Genomic DNA, 22,891 nt, shown 5'->3' on the forward strand with positions numbered 1-22,891 from the left:
TTCTGGCTGTATCACGAGCATGTGTTTATGAATCACCATCAAATAGTGATGATACCAGCTATTTGTGAAAGGATGAACCATAGCTGTATATATCAAGTTCTATCCTATAATCTACAGAAGTAGTCGGTTTATCTATTTTCTTCGAACGCGCTATTTCTACTGCGGCTTAATTATAACATAGAATGTATTATCACAAGAATTAGATACGTCTGATCTTGACGTCGTTTGGCATTTTCCTCTTGCAGATTATCAACTGTGTTCCCTCCCCCCGCCCCTCCCCACGCAGAGAATGGACTCTTCCTCTTATTCACTGACGGCAATATCTACAGAAGTCTGTCCGAAATGTGGCTAGCGCCCGACGCTGACGCGCGACAGTCTCAGTGCCCAAACACGCGGGTTTGGCCGAGGCTTCTCTCAAGCCGCCACAGATTGATTCCCCAAGAACGGTCTACGATCATTGTTGCAGAAAGCGACGAGAGAGATAGGAAGCGGGGACAGCCCACTGTCACGCTGTAAAAAGTAACAAAGAGTGTTTTCAGAATCATTAGCTGATCATATAAATCACGCTGTTTACTCCTTTGAAAAACTTTCACATATAAAAGGCCACGTCCTTTTTTTCAGGACCCGTGTAAGTGTATTAATTCACCGGACACGAGGACTATATCTTGTAACAAATTAAAGGTTTCTGGCAGTTATGCGAGATTCTGGGGAAGTATAGGATTCGATAGCACTGAGCAGAAGATCAGGACTTCTTTTGTGAACTTGTGATGATCATCTAGCGCCATGCGGGACTGGTGCCTGAGCGGGTTTACTTACTTAGCACTGATTTCTCTAGGTAAGTAGCGGTTTGTTCTCTTGTTTGTTTTCTAAGATCTTTTTATTGATGTGATGCACGCTGGGTTTCCCATCGCTTTTACCAGTATTGCAGCAATATCACGAAGGTGGGGTTTAGGGGTGCTTCAAGAAGGTGCTTCACGCGTGTATGAAGCAAACCCATCGGTTGACTCCTTTCACCACCTGGTTACCCACCCGCCCTTTTCAGTAATATTGAATTGTTCCATGAACTTTTTGTGCATATACTGTAAACGTGTATGATTTATCAGCACTTAGGATGATAAATCAGTACTTTTCTTTGTATATTGTTTTATTCCGCATTCAGCAATATCCAAGCTATATGACAGACATTTGCAAATAATCGAGTCAGAACCAGACAATCCATGGATTACCATCATGAACATCGATCTATTTGGATACAATGACATGTGTCAACCAAGTTAGCACGCCTGACTCCGGATCACGTTAGTCGCCTCTTACACCACAAGCATGGGTTGCTGAAGACCAATTCTTACTCGGACCTTCACCGGTCGATATCAGTACTGGATAACGGATGTTGGGGTCACAGTTGGTTATCGTATATTCTCAACAATCTTTAAAGTTAGTAATAATGTTGGCAATGTTAAAATAAGGTTTAACGTTGCGATTTAAATTATTTCAGAATATACAGGGACGTGTCTGCATTGATCTGTGGCTGTTGTGTTGACAGCTTAAGAATATGGCTACCCCACAGCCCAAAATCTATTTTTAAAGTATTTAGTTAAATACAAATTTGACTCCAGCTCTAAGATATGTAATATATATTCAATGCTTCCATATATCTTTAATTTTACCATACATTTCTGCACACGAAAAATCGTAACTTAATCAGGTATCAGCCCAAGGGCATATCCTCCATACGTTCAAACCGGAATCAAATGTAATTTCCCGATGCATAAGAAGCAGTTCACATGATCTTTTTTGGAAACCAAACTATGTGTGATACATATATGGTAAGATATTGAACATATGCATTTGGATGTATTATTAAAATACATCATAACGACAAAATGACTTTATTGCCATTGAAGTTATTATACGATAATATGCAAATGTCTGGTGTTTTTAACTGTCTCTCACTAGCACGTGCAATTTCAAGGCAATTTCATTGGCAGAACAATACCGTGTCGTCAGTAATCGCACCACAGCGAAAGAAATAAAGAGAAAACAGGACATTAAGTTAACAAAAGCTCTCCGAAATGTTCGCATTTCTAAAGTTCCGAATATATGTTGGATATTGGGATATTTGTGACTGTATATTAATAATAATAATTTGACATATATAAAGTTGCATCTGGTACCTGGTATAACCCTTTTCGGAAATGATTATTGTATGTATGTTCTAGGGAAATATCCGACAATGTTTGCCAGCCTACAAATTTAATATCAAGAGATGTCAGTGCTCCGTCCTGTGAATTTGCATTTGCAAGTTCCAGGGTGTATGTTAAAATGGCATACAAGATGTCCGCTCCGCCGGAATGTTTTCCAGAACTAAATATAGGAACAGTCAAGGCTCACAGACAGAACCATTTTAGATGTATTAGTTAGTATGTGGTTCAGTAGATGATGATATTGAGGTGACGTCCATCTTAGACCACTGCTGGGGACATCAATCATTCCACGAGGTCGACAGAGGCCCAAGGGCGATGGCTCTGTGTAATATTCACAGTCCAATTCCGCGTAATTACTTCTGTGGGATACAGGTTCTTCCGTACTGCTACACATGCATGGTCCGCCAAGGTGATACTGAATTCTAGAATTGCGTTTTGAGAAACATTTAAGTTGCGTGGACGAAAGTTTGTTAGTTTGTTTTTAAAAAAAGGGCATATGACTGCATCTTCAGCTGAACGAATTTCTAGTTCTCCATACAACCCTTCTCTTCAACCAAACTCCAACCTCACCAAAGTTATTTTTTGTTTAAACATGTGGCTTAACATCCTCAGCTGAAACAATTTCTAGTTCCCCATACAAACCCTTCCCTTCAACCAAACTCCCACCTCACCACTCACGAATGCCAAAAGGTTAGCTTAATGGTTAAATTATTCGCCTTTCAATTCAAAGACCCGGAATCGATATCCCACGTAGGTACAATGTTTTGACCTATTTCTGGTGCCCCCCAGTGATATTACTGGAATACTACTAACAGCGAGGTAAACCTATACCTACCCACTAAAAATAGCAGATAGTTGGTACCTTGTAATATAAAACAAGTGATACTAGTTATCATATATAATCATGGGAAATATATCACTTCTTTTTAACTTGCTCTGAGTGTGCGTTGACAGATGTCATTGTTATTCACACCCAGTGGAATCGGGTTCGGTAAGACTGGTGTTACTCTCTGGCGCTGATGATCTAATTGAACATTCATACCCTTGTTTTAAATTGAGTAAGGAATTTTTGCTACTTTATATGGTAAAAGCTCGCTCGGCATTCTTACCACATGTATCATCGTACAAGGTCATAAAACACATAACTGTAGCGTCTGTATACTAACGTCCTGTGTTACACTGCAGAATAAAATATCCATATATACTCTGTGGCTGTGATACTAACTCATCAAATACTTCTTGAAAGATGATACTTTGCAATAGCTTGGATCTTTACAATACTTCACCAAAGAACGAACCCGGGTTCGATACCATGGGTACAATGTGTGAAGCCCATTTCTGGTGTCCCCCGCCTTGATATTGCTGGAAAATTGCTAAAAGCGGCGTAAAACTAAACTCACTCACCCCTTTATACTTTAAAGCTGAGACAATATACTTCGATCCTATGGAATAGATAGTAACAGAACCAAAATAACGATCCTGGTGAATTGACTTAAACCTCCTTACTGACTGATCTGTCTTCTTACGATGTTAACGTAGAAACACGTGTCAAGATGGATCACTGAAGTCTGATGCGAGTTTCTACAATTATCGCGAAAAAGGCATGTGAATGCGCAAGGTTAAAGAAAACAGATATTATTAATTCTAAGAAATCAAAACCCTTCAGAGCCTGTTACTTCCATGTTCGGTCTAATTAAACAGACCAGTGTAGTTGAAGTCTGTATCAAAAGGACAACAGTCACTCTGTGGATAGAACTGGCCCTTACGAACTACGCTTGTCGTACGAAACAACACAGTATTTTGTTTCTTTGTTGTTTCAACGCCACATTAATATTATTACTGCTACATTGCAGCGATCTGTAAATCATCTAGTCTGGTCCATTCAATGTAGTGACTGACATCATGAGCATCGATCTGCGCAACTGGGATACAATGACATGCCTCTACCAAGTCAGCCAGCCTGACCACCCGATCCCGTTAGTCGCCTCTTATGACAAGCATGGGCTGCTGAGGATCACTTCCAACCCGAATCTTCACTTCACGGGCAAGCAACACAGTGGACTTGGTTCTCGGCCTGAGAAAATGCTATTTAATTTAGTTACAGGTTAACAGGTCCAGACTAAACTGCTTCACACATTTTACCCATGTGGGGTATCGAACCTGGGCCTTCGGCGTGACGAGAGAACGCTTTGGCCACCGCCCCTATCTTGACAATAACGTTTAAAGATGACCAACTACATGTATATGAAAAACTCAACTCACGGGTTTCAAAGGAAAGCAATGTTACAGATTGAACATAATTGAATTAGAATATTGATCCGCCTGCGCAATATTGGTATAACGCTTCCACACTCTGCAGTGGTCTGGTAATATCATCACATTGTTTGAAGTGACTCCTGTCTCATTAGAACATTATCCGTCCCCTCATGATGAGTACCTACATACCACCACAACAAGGTGTAAAACAACACTTCTCTTCCACCCTACAGGGGTTTCACTGGAAACTAATGAGTTTCGAAATAGCACCGTGTGCCCAGAAATACGCAACGGGACTATCGGCTTGTTCTTGTGATACCATTGTTGTGCTGTGATGCAACTGTTACTGGGCCACAAATGAGACAATCTGTCAGGCAATACGGAAGTGATATGAAGTCTTTTTCAACGTTAAAACATATGTTGTACCAGTTTTAATAAGGTGAGGAAGCATGTGGGTGAGTTGACGTTGCGTCCATCAATTGCTGATGCGTTCATGCATCTTTTGCTGTTTGTCTGTGAGTGTGTGAGTATGTGTGTGTGCGAGTGTTTTTGTGTGTGTCTCTGCGTGCGCGCACGTGTGTGTGTGTGTGTGTGTGTGTGTGTGTGTGTGTGTGTAGTGTGTGTGTGTGAGTGTGCGCGTACATACGCCGGTTTTATAGCGAAAAACGGAGATACCATGCCGCAGCTTAACATGTATACCGCACTCAGATTCAGCATACTGACTACGTCAACCAGTCCTAGTTTCATCCCCTTAATGCTGAGCAGGTTATCAACAAGAACCATGCTTTAACGTCTTCTGATATAACGTGGCCCAGAGATAGCAAATAAAGGTACGTATGTGTGCATGCGTGCGTACCTGCGTGGGTTGGTGCTTGCGCGCGCGCGTGTATATATGTCTGAGGGCTGGTACAGACTGGTAATATTGTGCTAGCTAACTGGCGTACACAGTATACACCACAGTATATCTCCTTAATGTTAAGGCATGGTAACTACTTGTGCTGTCTTAGAAAAACTTTTAGTGGTACCACAACCGGAATCTGAACACCATCCTTCACATCTCCAGGCAGTCTCCATCAACTGAACCAGTCCACGACCAAAGTAATTGGTCACCGCACTTGAGGCAAGACACTAAGTTTAATGCCAGTTTGAATAGTATTTCACGTGTCTTCTTAATGTGTTGGTTGACTCCACAGTCTTGACCATTTGCACCATTTACATCTGTAGATAATTCCTTCTGGACCAGACAAATCAGTGGGTCATCAGCATGATCAAAATACCACTGTCGTAGTAGACGCAATGCAATGAGCAACTGTGGTCGGCCGTGGATTCCCATTATAGTGCGCTCTTACACTTAGCCTTAGCGGCTATGAACATATTTGTACGCGGAATCCCATAAAGGGTTGTGAGAGGAAACCCCAAAGTAACGCAGGTCATATCAACTGTTTCCTCTTTGGTGAGAATAAATCAAGGGCCCTTGACAATCCTGAAAATACGCTAAACCACCATACATCACATAGACACTGTTGGCTGTTGTGACAAGAAAGCACAGTAACAGTGCTTGGACTGTTGTCATTTATCTATGCATAGAGACAAACAATAACAAATCCTCACAAGACTTTATAAGACTGATGACTTCATTTTGAAACGTGTGTATTACCTACCATCAGCAGAATTTCTGCTTTTGGACAATTCGGACATAATTCAAAAGAATAGTACCTGGTATATTCTTACTGGGTTATGCGGCCATCAGGAAAATAATGGCCAAATGAGGATTCAATACGCTGGGTTAATGTTACAGTGGCATCACCCCATTCTCCATACCCCGATAGTTTGATCCTGACCTGGTTCCTCAGGAACGACGCGCCGTGCAAAATGTTATTCCCAGATAACTGGTAAACTCTGATGTGTCAAACTCGTTCCTTATGCCATTTAGTATGATGTATTTTCTGTGGTATTCAAGGCTGGAACTGCCCTTTTGTAAGACGCCCTATTATGGTTATTTTTGAAATACAAATGACTCTTTTGAATGCAAACCTTTGGGAACATGATCTCACAACCTTTACCGTTCTATGCATGCGATTTATCCTGACGCAATTGCACATTGTAGGCGTCATACCAAAAGGTTGCTGTGACATTTAGAGATGGAATAATGCAGAAGGAAAATTCTGAATCTTACCTTGATCTATGCGACGCAGCCCCAAAAGGTTTTCTTTGTGGGATGGTTTGGAAGTAGATAACACTATTCTTGAATGTTAACATATATAACGATAGCAATATCAAGCCTTATACCAACACATGTCCATACTAATAACAAGCCTCATATCAGCGGATAACAATATCAATATCAAACCTTATATCAATATCACGTCTTATATCAACTTCTAATGACACCACTACCAAGCCTTGTATCAACGGATAATGACATCAATATGGAGTCTTATATCAATATATAACGATACTACTATCAAACCTTCTATCAATGTATATCGATACCAATATCAAAGCTTATTTCAACGGATGACGGCACCACTATCAAGCCTTGTATCAATATACAACGATGCCACTCTCAAGCCTTGTATCAATATATAACGATACCACTATCAAACCTTTGTATCAATATATAACAATACCAATATCTATTCTTATTTCAAAGGGGAACGCTACCAATACCAAGCTATATACATATTTCAATGGATAACGACAACAATTATACCAAGCCCGGTAGTATCCGAGCATCCAGTGCTTGACCCACTACACGGTTTGGTAGTCACACTATTTCCTGTTATGACCATATACGCTCATCGGTATTCACTCAAACGGTACAAAATACACTTGAAACGTAAGGCATGTAACTAAAGTAATTCCACCACTGAAGGCATTCGGTATCTCTCCTGAGTGTGAAAACGTAATCACGACTCGTTAGGTTGGAACATGTAAACAGCATTATCACAATCCCTCGCCACGAGGCACATGGAACCTTCTGTTGATTCCATAAAAGGGTTTTGGTTCACCTTCGTGCCGATTTTCTAAAAGCATGAACTGCAAACAGGATACAAAAGCATAAAAAAGGGAGAGCAACTTTAAAATAAAACGAAGTTACGACATCGATTTTGTAACACAAGTATCGCTTAGATAAGCAAACCAAGTCTCACGCCTGTAACCCCAGCAGTTCCCGAGAAAGCTATTTCAGATGCTATGTACTCTGTAAAATAACATTTACAAAGGGTTGTAACTTTGGTAAAAAAGAAAATTAAAGCACCATTAATTTAGCACCGTCTTTTATAAACATGCAAATATGCAAACGTTCATCTAGTTTCCCCAGAAGCTTGTCTCCATTTAAGAAATGAAATGATAACATACCAAGGGACGTCACAATGAATACAATTAAAAGGATCAAGGATTTTCTGGATCACAAAATCCTGAAGCTAATGAATTAGATTTTCGAACAAGTCATTACGATTTTGAATTAATTCTTTTATCACAATCAGTCTCAATAGGTTATGAACAATTGCCGAATGCCGGCATTACTGGCTGACACATGTACAAATTGAGACCATCTGTAAAATCTGATAATGGCTTCTCTGTCGTGAATGACCTGATGCGGTCATTCTGACATGTACCCTGTGGACTAAATACCTACAGGTCTAACTTTGATAGGGCTCTTCTAAATTTGGCAATTGGAGCAGTAATTCATGTCTGATATATGAAACTGTTTGCTTAAGTTTCATAACCACCATCACCATCATCAACATCATCATCATGAACATCATCACCACCACCACCACAGCCACCATCATCATAATCCCCACCGCCATCACCACAGCCAACATCATCAACAATATCATCACCACCACCACAGGCACCATCGCCATCATCATCATCACCACCAGCGTCACCAACATGAACAAACCTGCCCTCATTTCACACTGTATGCACTAAACTGACAAGAGGCGAGCAAGTGCCCATAATCTGTTAAACAATTTCAAGACAAGAATTGTCCAACTCGTTTCATATCGTGACCAGTAACATCAGTGAGTAAAATTTCATATCTCTAAAATACATCATCTGTGCAATATCTTCGAAACTTATTCGCGTATCCGCGGGATAGAAAGATATCTAATGCTTCAAATTGTTACTTTCCAATAGTCATGTGAACGACGACAATGTTACAAAAAATGTATGTAACGGGATAAACGTTGTTCGCTTAAAGCAAGTAAACAGGAAGTTTGTATATGATGAAGTAATTACATTTATGAAAAAACATATTCTTATTACCCTTGTATGGTGATCTACCTTCAGCTGTTGGTGATCTATAGCCTGTTCATATTGTCCTAATAGTGCTGTTAGTTTCAACTTTCCACACTAGTTTTAATTCTAATTGTGATATTCTAGTTGTTTAACTGTCCTTCGTTGACAGTTATTTTTACAATTTCCCATTAATTACTATGCATAAAATTAATTGTTTTCGTCACGATATGGCCGATATATTGCCGATGTGACGATAAATTTTAACTCACTCACTCACTCATATATTCCTATTCCTATTCACAATGATTAAATGTAACTAGAGATGCATTAGGGTCTGCCAGTTCATTGCGCAATATCCACAAGTACTTAAGAGTGAGATGAGTATGATTTTAGGCCGCTTTTAGCAATATTCCAGCAATATCACGGCGGGGGACACCAGAAATGGGCTTCACACATTGTATCCATGTGGGGAATCGAACCCGGGTCTTTAGCGTGACGTGTGAATGATTTAACCACTCGGCTACCCGACCACAGGTACGGTAGAACACTGCATTAGGGTGGAAGTGCACTACCTACCATACTGTAAGCATCAGTCGGTCTCTGTAAAAGTGAATTATATTTACTATTTCAGTATGAAATACCTTTAATAATGCTTGCAATTTAGACGTAAAGTCCAAACATAATATATTAATGACAGCTGCAAACTGACTGTCTATTAGTGATATTCATATTAGAACCTGGATGCAATTGTGCAATAAGCTACTTATCCTTTATGTTCAAGTGGTGAGTGAGTGAGTTACCATTTCAGTGAAATCCTCGAACTCGTGCTGACAAACCCAGAAACAATCATTGAGCAGAACGAAAACTTAATAGGTTTCAGATTTGTCCAACTGAGCCAATCGAATTGCAGGCAACCTTTGACGACATGGCACCCGTTTCATATGTTGTGGAGTTAAAGAGACAGTTTTCAACTATTGGTGATTCTTTACTGATAATACTCTAAATATGAATAATATGTTTATTATAAAAACGTAATATATTTGCGTACGTACATTTAGCTTCAAATGATATACTCTCCAAAAAAAGAAACGCATCATGAAAGTAGCAATTTAATGTAGCAATGAATTAAAACGTGATTCATTTTACAAAAGGTTTTGCTCTGTTTATGAGTCCTATGGTGTTTATGTTTTGAAACATCACAACAAAACGCACCATCCGTAAAATACCCGTATTTAACAGCATGATTTTCAATTTCGGCGTGTAGTGTCACATGCTACACAATTCACATGCAATGCACGTGAAAGTTGGGGATCAGATAGTCTCAATGATGGGTATAAAAGGTTGATCGCTGTCTGTCGATTATTCACTGTTTTTGGAATATTGTTGACGAACGCAAAATGCCACGTCTAAGTGAAGTCAACCGTCATATCGCCATTGGTTTGCTTGAAGCTGGCCAGTCTCAACGTGCAGTTGCCCGACGCATGAATGTTCACCAAAGCACCATTTCACGGCTCTGGGAGAGATATCGCCGGCAGAATGCGGTAGCAGATGCCCCTCGTAGTGGGCGACCTCGAGCGACCACTGAGGCGCAGGATCGCTACATCCGGGTACATCAATTGCGTCATCGAACAGCTACGGCGACTAATACCGCTCGACAAACACCCGGATTGAGGAGGCTTCCTGCACAGACCGTCAGGAACAGGTTGAGAGAGGCTGGTTTCCGTGCCAGAAGAATTTATTCTGGCCCTGTGCTTCGACAACAACATCGTCGACATCGAGTTCAATGGTGCACCAACGTTCAGGCCTGGAACCTACCGAATTGGCGTAGAATCTGGTTCAGTGATGAATCACGATTTCTATTGGAACGACGCGATGGAAGACTGCGGGTGTACAGACGTCGACGTGAACGTTTCGCCGACGCTTGCGTTCCCGAGGTGGACAGATTCGGCCGGGACAGTGTTATGATGTGGGGAGCGATCACCCGCCGTAGGAGAAGTGATTTGGTGATGATTCAGGGCAACCTGACAGCTCAACGGTACTGTGACGAAATCCTACGCCCACACCTCCTTCCAATCATTGATCGCCAGAGGGAGTTGTTTCAACAGGACAATGCCAGGCCCCATACAGCTTGTCACACTAGAGACTTCCTCCAGAACCACAACATCAATGTGCTCCCCTGGCCCTCAAGATCACCGGACTTAAACCCGATCGAACATCTGTGGGTGCCCTAGACAGACGGGTGCGACGCCGTAACCCTCAGCCCCAGACACTTCAGCAACTCGCACAGGCACTACAGGCAGAGTGGGCTGCGATTTGGCAACACGACATTCTGAGACTTATTCGTTCGATGCCGAGGCGATGCCGTGCAGTTCTGGATGCCCACGGTGGTCTAACGAGGTATTGACTTCAGCGCCACCACACGTCTCCATGTGACACTCAAACTGACTTTTCTCGAGTTGGTGCCAAAGACGGATAAGTCTGCATTCCCAGTGTGCAATTTCGCTATATTTCATTGACTCTTAAAGCCTACAAGATGTTTCAAAATAAAGATATAAATACAGTTGAAATTCCTATATGCGTTTCTTTTTGGGAGAGTATATAATTAGAACTGACGTTTATGTGGAGGTTACTTTATCTTAACTACTGATCAGAAGAACGTCCCGATCGAACACGGCTGAAAATGGAAAGACAACGCTTGAATGTACACATTACATATTAAATGTATTTTGAATTACATACAAAACAATCCAAAACGCAATGTCTTGGAAGCTTGGCGGCAAGAAATATTTCGTCATAACTGTCACTGTCGTAATAATAGCAGGTGATGAATGTTCCTGAAAACATCAATTAAAATGTCAAGTGAAGTTTGTACTAAGAGAAGGGCCTTTCCACATAGCTACAGCATCAACATGACTTTTCAAGTCGTCTGACTGTTAAAGAGATCATATTCTATATGTTTCATAATTTATTCTGATAATCTATTTAGTATTGTCAGAATAGGTAAATGAAATGAAAAAAAAAGTTGTTTTGGTTGGTCAAGAACTTGTCGAACGTATTATCATTATTATGTTTTACAGATTAAAGATAGTATGCAGCAGAGGGGGTTCGGGTGATCCTTGCAGTCAGGCTGGTAAGGCTCATCATCAGCTCAGGGCCCTTGCCCCCTCTACAGCCCAGACAGCGATTGGGACTTCTCCCAGGAAACACTGCCTCGTCGAGCCCACCAAGAACTTTCCGGAGAATATGAAGGCTCTCCAACACTGCAGCCTTCTGCATTACCCAGAGTGTCAGAAGGGCTGTGCTCCCGGTGGAGTACCCGGGCACTCTCCTGATCTGCGTCAAGAGTTCAGGGGGTACCAAACCAAGGGCATCGAGAACAATGGGGAGCCTGGCGACAGTGTACTTGGGATGCATGCGAGACATTTCAAAGGCGAGGTCCGCATATTTATCATGCTTTTCCTGAATCTTGTCAATTACATTGCTGTCAAAGGGATAGAAAATTCAATGATATAAATAAATTCATTGGCTTTATCAAAAGGACAAGATCAGGTTTGTTGGCAGGAATTCTTCTGAGGCTGTATATGGGCCTGTTCCACAGAAGTTTGAAAAAATCATTTTTCAGGACGCCCTGGACATGTTCAGGGTCGTACCATGGATGGACCTCGGAGTCAAAGCCACAGGCATGGCGAAGACGGTAGTAAAGCAACGAGCCATGCCATCATTTCTCTTAAGGTATGCTGTTTGTGCCAATGAAGGGCATCCGCTGACAAGGTGTTGGACAGTCTCTGTAATTTCATTACACAGTCGACATTTCATATCGATATTTTCCTTAAGAATCACATTTTGGCGATTACGAGTGGGAAGTGACTGGTCCTGAGCAGCAAAAAGGAAGCCCTCAGTTTCACATTTGAGACCAGCCGACTTCATCCAGGCGAAGGAGTTGGTGGGATTGCTATACTGTTCCACACACTGCATGAGATTTGTACTCGGCCCGAAGTTTGTCTTGAATTTGGGCGTTCTGGAGCTTGTCTCGAACTTGCATTCCAAGATAGGTGTAGGCCTGATCTTCCACAAGATGCTCAATAACTCCTCCCCCTTGTAACCTGACTGATCCATCATTAACTACCTTGCCACGTTTCAAATGAAGAGTATTACATTTGCCGAGCCCAAATGTCATGCCAATATCATTAGAAAAGGACTCGACAAGGAGAACCTGTTCTTTCAAATTGGTATCTCCTTTGGCAAGGAGCTCGATGTCATCCATGTAAAGGAGATGAGTAAGTGGTGTTGGGGATCTGTGCTGGGAGGTCCGGGATGAGCAGAAAGCCCAAAGGATTTAGAGACAAACAAAAAAGCAAAGGACTGAAGGAGTCCCCCTGGAAAATTTCCCTTCTGATTGGAATAGATTCTGAAGTCTGCACCTGCCCTTGCTAGTACATCTCAAGTTGAGTCGACCAGCAACTCCTTAAAGACTTGAGTAAATCAAGTAGTTGCTCCGGGAGGTCAATACAACGCAGATACTTCATAATCCATTCATAAGGGACAGAGTCATATGCTTTTTTGTAATCAATCCAGCACATGGAGAGGTTGCGGTGATATGTTTCAGCCTCTTCCAAAATCATTTTCGGTACAAGAAGTTGATCCTTGCACCCCCAACATCCCTTTCTTGCTCCCTTCTGCTCTCTGTAAATTATATCATTGGAAGATTAGTAACATGACACAAGGTTTGTCCAACACCCTGTGAAGATTTTGTATTGTGTATTCAAACATGTGATATATTATTATTATTATTATTATTAACATCGTCGTGAAGAATAGATGAATTCATAGAGCAACAACCTTACTTTCTGACTGGGTTTGAAACCACCCAATATGTGGGGCAACAGCATCGTGTTTCATTATGCTATAGAACTATACAATCACAGTGCAAGAAAGACTTGCTGATGAATTGTATCACATCTGTAAAGGGCACCCAAAATACGTCACTGTTGTCCAGGAAAGGTTCTTCAGACCAAATAACATATGACCGTGTCTTCAAGAAACACGTTACCGCAAATGTCAACGAAACAATCGAGAATTCCATAACGTTGTATAGCTGCTACCTGAAGATCCAACCAGGATCCCAACGACGAATCCTTTACGTAACCCCGAGCATTAAACCCAACTATGCGTGTGTTATGGACGCTTTTGACGATCACGACACTGCACATTTATGAGGTCGTTAAAATGACTTTCTACACGCGTGACATTTATAACTGAAAACCGGCAGACAGTGTCCTCAATGAACTGATAACAATTCCCAAACATCCTTCAGGAACAGTAGAACTCAAACTACGCACCACAATTCTATGAGCATAGATACCTGCCATTTCCGCCTGATGCTGGGTTTGAATAATAGAATCGCCTCAGTATTATCATCCAAGGTTTGTCAGTAGCTTATCTAAGATCAATTGTTTGTGATGAGCGTCTACAATCTTCGGGCTTTCTTCAGACATTTGGCTTGGAGGCTGTGATATAACTGATGAAATCAATCACTCCAAAAACTCCTTACCAAAACATCCTTTGAAGATCGGTATACCAGTTATATTATTACATTTTGTGTGTATTGTGTCTCGCAGAGAATCTATTTGACGATAATATAATTTCATCAACGAGATAATCATATCTGTGGAAGATGTCGTGGTTTTACGTCATGATCAGGACAATTTCCATCTTGGCCTATTAGTAATGGATCCTTGTTCAAGGCGATTCGTGATGCACTGAAACACTGAACACATCAATCACATGCAATTAGTTGTGCTCGTGTCTGCCTACTGGGGTCGGTTCCTCTGATCTAGTTTATGGTCATTACACGGCAAGGTATTGAGATCAAACGATGCTTTTGTGTAACATCCGCACATGACTTCTCCCTATTATATATTTCCTGAACTGATTTCTACTAAGGTTAAACACGGGATTATCTTTGATATCCAGGGATAATCTACGTCATGTCAGCCAATAGTTTTGTTCAAACCGCCCCTCCCATCATACACCTTCCTTTATTGTATCGTTAAAAATTGTTGTTGTTTTGTGTGTAAAATACGGCTCAATAAGGTAGGCGAGAGTGAGTTAACGTTTATAATCACAGCGACAGTATTTCAGCCATATCGTGACTAAATATTATAAATTCATGATAAATGCACAATTTTTAAATGGCTGTCGTCAAAGGACAGTAAAACCAGCTAGAATATCACGGTATCAAGAATTAAAACTAGCATCTATCTCCAAACTTGGATTTCAAATTAGGATACAATATTTAAACTGGCTGAGTATCGCCAGCAACTGAAGGTACATCACCATACTAGGGACCATGGGGATTTCTAATACTTTTGCTACCTGCATGGACCCTAGCAGGATTTACACCCTCCCTCACGATCTTCCACGTCGTCGAGATATGATGACAAACTATCAGTTCACGACACACATCACAGAAGCTTAGCAAACGATCGTCAGTCTCAGACTCAGACTCGTTTATTTAATACTGCAGGCCATATGACCTAAGGTACAATGACACCAGAACATATTATTTTGTCACGTGGATGTAATATGATAAACAAAAATTATAATTAAGAGCGGCGTGCATTAAATACATTAAACTATAATGATAGAAATTTGATTGATTGAGAGTCTTCTATGAATTATAGGAGGCTTATTCTTACCCGAAAGTGCTACAGGAGAAAATATAAGTTTTGCAAAGGTAATGTGCCCGCAAGGACATAATGAACTGTTTCACACAATGCCCAAATCGTTCCATGTTCTGCCATGTCCGCGGTGAGACAAGCAGTGACCAAAGCAAGCCATCCATTAATGAGACCCCCTGCTGCTATCTAATCGATACTGTGCAGTCTGATAATACATTGTTTGTGTTTGCTGGAGACGAGCTTATCATCCTACTCTGTTCGTGATGACGTTCTCGTTGAACAGCAAGCGTTTATGAGAATGAGAGTGTTCAATAATCATGATACAATCACGCTAAGTAGGACTATGTGATGCCAGTTACAGAGACACTGTGTCCAAATACATAACAGAAGATGATGTACAGCTCACCACTGTGAGAACCAGTGTGCGTAATAACCACTGGCCCGCTGGCCCGTGGCTAGTAAAAATCAAGTTGGGCCACTAAATTTCCACAGTCAATTACCAGACTGGCTAGTGAATGTTCATAGCGTAATTTTGTAATTATATCACTTTCTCCGGCATGTTGAGTTATAATACACTTTTAAATCATGCAAGATTATGGCCTGACAAAGATGTTCTTCATATTAACAGCTCAATGATGAAACCCGTGTCATGCCAACAATATCTTATTCTTGTAATCTTTTGCTTCATCATCAGTTTCTACATTCAAATTTCGGGCTAGTGAATTATTTTGTAGGCTTGTAACTTTCCGGCATAGCTAGACCGACTGGCTAGCAAACTTTGGAAACTATTTCGCACATTGGTGAAAACAGTTTCAGATGAGAGTATGTCGTATTTAGTTTGTTTGCTGTTTTAATGCCACACTCGGCAGTTATCCAGCTATATGACTTCGGCCTGTAAACAAATGATCAAACACGGATCAGACAGTCCAGTGACTGACATCATGAGCATCGATCTACGGAAATGATCGATGACATGCAGCAACCAAATCAGCGAGCTTAACCACCGATCCCGTTAGTCGCCTATTGCGACAAGCATTTTGCTGAAAACCCGAAACCCCATACTTCACTAGTCTTGTATTTGGTAACACTCTGATAATCACTCTAACAAATGGCCAGTGGTGTAGTAACTTTTATTCTCGTTAATTAATTTCAAAGAATGCAATGAAATAAAACATTCGCCATACAAAATTGAATATAGTAATAGGATTGGGAATTGAATTTCATTTTGTAATGTTCCATGAATACATTCCCGTTTTTCTGGATCGTTTTACGGCAGCGCATGAATATTTTGTTTTAGGTTGTTGACAGAGATTCATTCAGAACATATGAATCTAACGATATTATTCCATGGCTTTGTTTTGAAAGTGAAAAAGTTATAAAATTCCAGACATCACGTGACCTGCGATCAATTACGAATTCAAAGTTGTGTGTATCCAATGATTTCCACAAGCCCCCCTCAAATCAGTATCTCGTTCCAGACCTTTCTTCTTGTTTGTTAAACGCCAGCAACGTTCCACGTAAATCACAGGGGTTGTTAGATAGTTAAGTCTGAAAGAATAAAGAAACAAGGCAAGAAAGGAATTAATTTAGACTTGGGCAGATAGGCACCTCGTATTTGTCAAACCAGTGGTTGATGTGAATACCTAACCAGTCGCATGAATATTAATGTTGTTTCCGTGAAGGCATGCTCTCGTGAAGATGCGGGTTAGAATAGGTCTTCAGGAACCCGTGCTCGTCGTAAGAGGCGACTAACGGGATCGGGTGGTTAGGCTCGCTGACTTGGTTGCCATTGTTTCCCAATTCATCGTCATGCTGTTGATCGCTGGACTGTCTGGTCCAGACTCGATTTTTACAGACCACTGTCATATAGCTGGAATATTGCTGGCTACGGCGTTAAGCAATAAACAAACACAAATGTTAAAATGGATAAAGAGTGGGATGGCACTGAAAATATGCGTGAATGGACGAGTCTCATGAATACACGTGTGGGTCGTTTGTTTGTTTCTAACACAGCCTGTCCACACGATCCCGTCAGTTGACTCTTACAAGCATGGGTTGCTGGAAATCTACTCAAGCCTTATTTTGACGGTTGGCCAATTTGGCCACCTCTTGCAACCAGCAATGGGGTCCTGAGGAGACATTTTCCCCCAGTTACCCACGAGGATACATGTCGTAATTACATGGAAACAAACAATTTTGCCTAAAGGTTTCTAAACAGTATTGGATTACAGTTTATTGTTACTCTGTGATTTCCGCTGGATCAAAATCCAGTGATTTTCAGAAATCAATGAGATCTTCTTCATTTGATGCCTGTAACAAATCTCCTAGTGTTTCAAAAACAGCCATGTGGGATTAATGGTACCTAGATATAGCCTTCCTGCCTTATCCTTTGATGATAATGCACTCGTTTCCTGGTATATCTCGGCTGGTCTGTGAGTCTGTGAATGAGGCTCGTTACTAGCATACAAACAGCTGCGGTGAAGTTGCTCAATGTGAACAGAACACTAGGAAACAGGCATTGTCCAGCAACTGAATTGATGTAATGTTGTGTCATGCTTGAAGTAATGTTGGTTTTGTCTCTCTGAATCTTTAACTTTAAATTCCTATATGCGTTTCTTTTTTGGGAGAGTATATAATTAGAACTGACGTTTATGTGGAGGTTACTTTATCTTAACTACTGATCAGAAGAACGTCCCGATCGAACACGGCTGAAAATGGAAAGACAACGCTTGAATGTACACATTACATATTAAATGTATTTTGAATTACATACAAAACAATCCAAAACGCAATGTCTTGGAAGCTTGGCGGCAAGAAATATTTCGTCATAACTGTCACTGTCGTAATAATAGCAGGTGATGAATGTTCCTGAAAACATCAATTAAAATGTCAAGTGAAGTTTGTACTAAGAGAAGGGCCTTTCCACATAGCTACAGCATCAACATGACTTTTCAAGTCGTCTGACTGTTAAAGAGATCATATTCTATATGTTTCATAATTTATTCTGATAATCTATTTAGTATTGTCAGAATAGGTAAATGAAATGAAAAAAAAAGTTGTTTTGGTTGGTCAAGAACTTGTCGAACGTATTATCATTATTATGTTTTACAGATTAAAGATAGTATGCAGCAGAGGGGGTTCGGGTGATCCTTGCAGTCAGGCTGGTAAGGCTCATCATCAGCTCAGGGCCCTTGCCCCCTCTACAGCCCAGACAGCGATTGGGACTTCTCCCAGGAAACACTGCCTCGTCGAGCCCACCAAGAACTTTCCGGAGAATATGAAGGCTCTCCAACACTGCAGCCTTCTGCATTACCCAGAGTGTCAGAAGGGCTGTGCTCCCGGTGGAGTACCCGGGCACTCTCCTGATCTGCGTCAAGAGTTCAGGGGGTACCAAACCAAGGGCATCGAGAACAATGGGGAGCCTGGCGACAGTGTACTTGGGATGCATGCGAGACATTTCAAAGGCGAGGTCCGCATATTTATCATGCTTTTCCTGAATCTTGTCAATTACATTGCTGTCAAAAGGGATAGAAAATTCAATGATATAAATAAATTCATTGGCTTTATCAAAAAGGACAAGATCAGGTTTGTTGGCAGGAATTCTTCTGAGGCTGTATATGGGCCTGTTCCACAGAAGTTTGAAAAAATCATTTTCCAGGACGCCCTGGACATGTTCAGGGTCGTACCATGGATGGACCTCGGAGTCAAAGCCACAGGCATGGCGAAGACGGTAGTAAAAGCAACGAGCCATGCCATCATTTCTCTTAAGGTATGCTGTTTGTGCCAATGAAGGGCATCCGCTGACAAGGTGTTGGACAGTCTCTGTAATTTCATTACACAGTCGACATTTCATATCGATATTTTCCTTAAGAATCACATTTTGGCGATTACGAGTGGGAAGTGACTGGTCCTGAGCAGCAAAAAGGAAGCCCTCAGTTTCACATTTGAGACCAGCCGACTTCATCCAGGCGAAGGAGTTGGTGGGATTGCTATACTGTTCCACACACTGCATGAGATTTGTACTCGGCCCGAAGTTTGTCTTGAATTTGGGCGTTCTGGAGCTTGTCTCGAACTTGCATTCCAAGATAGGTGTAGGCCTGATCTTCCACAAGATGCTCAATAACTCCTCCCCCTTGTAACCTGACTGATCCATCATTAACTACCTTGCCACGTTTCAAATGAAGAGTATTACATTTGCCGAGCCCAAATGTCATGCCAATATCATTAGAAAAGGACTCGACAAGGAGAACCTGTTCTTTCAAATTGGTATCTCCTTTGGCAAGGAGCTCGATGTCATCCATGTAAAGGAGATGAGTAAGTGGTGTTGGGGATCTGTGCTGGGAGGTCCGGGATGAGCAGAAAGCCCAAAGGATTTAGAGACAAACAAAAAAGCAAAGGACTGAAGGAGTCCCCCTGGAAAATTTCCCTTCTGATTGGAATAGATTCTGAAGTCTGCACCTGCCCTTGCTAGTACATCTCAAGTTGAGTCGACCAGCAACTCCTTAAAGACTTGAGTAAATCAAGTAGTTGCTCCGGGAGGTCAATACAACGCAGATACTTCATAATCCATTCATAAGGGACAGAGTCATATGCTTTTTTGTAATCAATCCAGCACATGGAGAGGTTGCGGTGATATGTTTCAGCCTCTTCCAAAATCATTTTCGGTACAAGAAGTTGATCCTTGCACCCCCAACATCCCTTTCTTGCTCCCTTCTGCTCTCTGTAAATTATATCATTGGAAGATTAGTAACATGACACAAGGTTTGTCCAACACCCTGTGAAGATTTTGTATTGTGTATTCAAACATGTGATATATTATTATTATTATTATTATTAACATCGTCGTGAAGAATAGATGAATTCATAGAGCAACAACCTTACTTTCTGACTGGGTTTGAAACCACCCAATATGTGGGGCAACAGCATCGTGTTTCATTATGCTATAGAACTATACAATCACAGTGCAAGAAAGACTTGCTGATGAATTGTATCACATCTGTAAAGGGCACCCAAAATACGTCACTGTTGTCCAGGAAAGGTTCTTCAGACCAAATAACATATGACCGTGTCTTCAAGAAACACGTTACCGCAAATGTCAACGAAACAATCGAGAATTCCATAACGTTGTATAGCTGCTACCTGAAGATCCAACCAGGATCCCAACGACGAATCCTTTACGTAACCCCGAGCATTAAACCCAACTATGCGTGTGTTATGGACGCTTTTGACGATCACGACACTGCACATTTATGAGGTCGTTAAAATGACTTTCTACACGCGTGACATTTATAACTGAAAACCGGCAGACAGTGTCCTCAATGAACTGATAACAATTCCCAAACATCCTTCAGGAACAGTAGAACTCAAACTACGCACCACAATTCTATGAGCATAGATACCTGCCATTTCCGCCTGATGCTGGGTTTGAATAATAGAATCGCCTCAGTATTATCATCCAAGGTTTGTCAGTAGCTTATCTAAGATCAATTGTTTGTGATGAGCGTCTACAATCTTCGGGCTTTCTTCAGACATTTGGCTTGGAGGCTGTGATATAACTGATGAAATCAATCACTCCAAAAACTCCTTACCAAAACATCCTTTGAAGATCGGTATACCAGTTATATTATTACATTTTTGTGTGTATTGTGTCTCGCAGAGGAATCTATTTGACGATAATATAATTTCATCAACGAGATAATCATATCTGTGGAAGATGTCGTGGTTTTACGTCATGATCAGGACAATTTCCATCTTGGCCTATTAGTAATGGATCCTTGTTCAAGGCGATTCGTGATGCACTGAAACACTGAACACATCAATCACATGCAATTAGTTGTGCTCGTGTCTGCCTACTGGGGTCGGTTCCTCTGATCTAGTTTATGGTCATTACACGGCAAGGTATTGAGATCAAACGATGCTTTTGTGTAACATCCGCACATGACTTCTCCCTATTATATATTTCCTGAACTGATTTCTACTAAGGTTAAACACGGGATTATCTTTGATATCCAGGGGATAATCTACGTCATGTCAGCCAATAGTTTTGTTCAAACCGCCCCTCCCATCATACACCTTCCTTTATTGTATCGTTAAAAAATTGTTGTTGTTTTTGTGTGTAAAATACGGCTCAATAAGGTAGGCGAGAGTGAGTTAACGTTTATAATCACAGCGACAGTATTTCAGCCATATCGTGACTAAATATTATAAATTCATGATAAATGCACAATTTTTAAATGGCTGTCGTCAAAGGACAGTAAAACCAGCTAGAATATCACGGTATCAAGAATTAAAACTAGCATCTATCTCCAAACTTGGATTTCAAATTAGGATACAATATTTAAACTGGCTGAGTATCGCCAGCAACTGAAGGTACATCACCATACTAGGGACCATGGGGATTTCTAATACTTTTGCTACCTGCATGGACCCTAGCAGGATTTACACCCTCCCTCACGATCTTCCACGTCGTCGAGATATGATGACAAACTATCAGTTCACGACACACATCACAGAAGCTTAGCAAACGATCGTCAGTCTCAGACTCAGACTCGTTTATTTAATACTGCAGGCCATATGACCTAAGGTACAATGACACCAGAACATATTATTTTGTCACGTGGATGTAATATGATAAACAAAATTATAATTAAGAGCGGCGTGCATTAAATACATTAAACTATAATGATAGAAATTTGATTGATTGAGAGTCTTCTATGAATTATAGGAGGCTTATTCTTACCCGAAAGTGCTACAGGAGAAAATATAAGTTTTGCAAAGGTAATGTGCCCGCAAGGACATAATGAACTGTTTCACACAATGCCCAAATCGTTCCATGTTCTGCCATGTCCGCGGTGAGACAAGCAGTGACCAAAGCAAGCCATCCATTAATGAGACCCCCTGCTGCTATCTAATCGATACTGTGCAGTCTGATAATACATTGTTTGTGTTTGCTGGAGACGAGCTTATCATCCTACTCTGTTCGTGATGACGTTCTCGTTGAACAGCAAGCGTTTATGAGAATGAGAGTGTTCAATAATCATGATACAATCACGCTAAGTAGGACTATGTGATGCCAGTTACAGAGACACTGTGTCCAAATACATAACAGAAGATGATGTACAGCTCACCACTGTGAGAACCAGTGTGCGTAATAACCACTGGCCCGCTGGCCCGTGGCTAGTAAAAATCAAGTTGGGCCACTAAATTTCCACAGTCAATTACCAGACTGGCTAGTGAATGTTCATAGCGTAATTTTGTAATTATATCACTTTCTCCGGCTTGTTGAGTTATAATACACTTTTAAATCATGCAAGATTATGGCCTGACAAAGATGTTCTTCATATTAACAGCTCAATGATGAAACCCGTGTCATGCCAACAATATCTTATTCTTGTAATCTTTTTGCTTCATCATCAGTTTCTACATTCAAATTTCGGGCTAGTGAATTATTTTGTAGGCTTGTAACTTTCCGGCATAGCTAGACCGACTGGCTAGCAAACTTTG

The 22,891-nt window shown here is 41.1% G+C and overlaps 1 protein-coding gene across 2 annotated transcripts in view; it reads left to right on the top strand.

The window, feature by feature from the left end:
• The first annotated feature begins 360 nt into the window (after positions 1 to 360).
• LOC124264081 overlaps positions 361 to 22,891 on the top strand; it is an 84,879-nt gene continuing 62,348 nt past the window's right edge. The window contains exons 1-2 of one of the 2 annotated variants that reach the window (XM_046698805.1): positions 361 to 519; positions 622 to 835. In XM_046698805.1, the coding sequence (XP_046554761.1) occupies positions 784 to 835 (52 nt within the window). In that variant the 5' untranslated portion in view covers positions 361 to 519; positions 622 to 783. Of the gene's footprint in view, positions 836 to 22,891 lie in introns of both variants that reach the window. The other variant, XM_046698804.1, reaches the window with a different exon arrangement.

Source organism: Haliotis rubra, unplaced genomic scaffold (assembly GCF_003918875.1).
Source record: "Haliotis rubra isolate DU_JTF1 unplaced genomic scaffold, ASM391887v1 Scf908, whole genome shotgun sequence".
NCBI lineage: Eukaryota > Metazoa > Mollusca > Gastropoda > Lepetellida > Haliotidae > Haliotis > Haliotis rubra.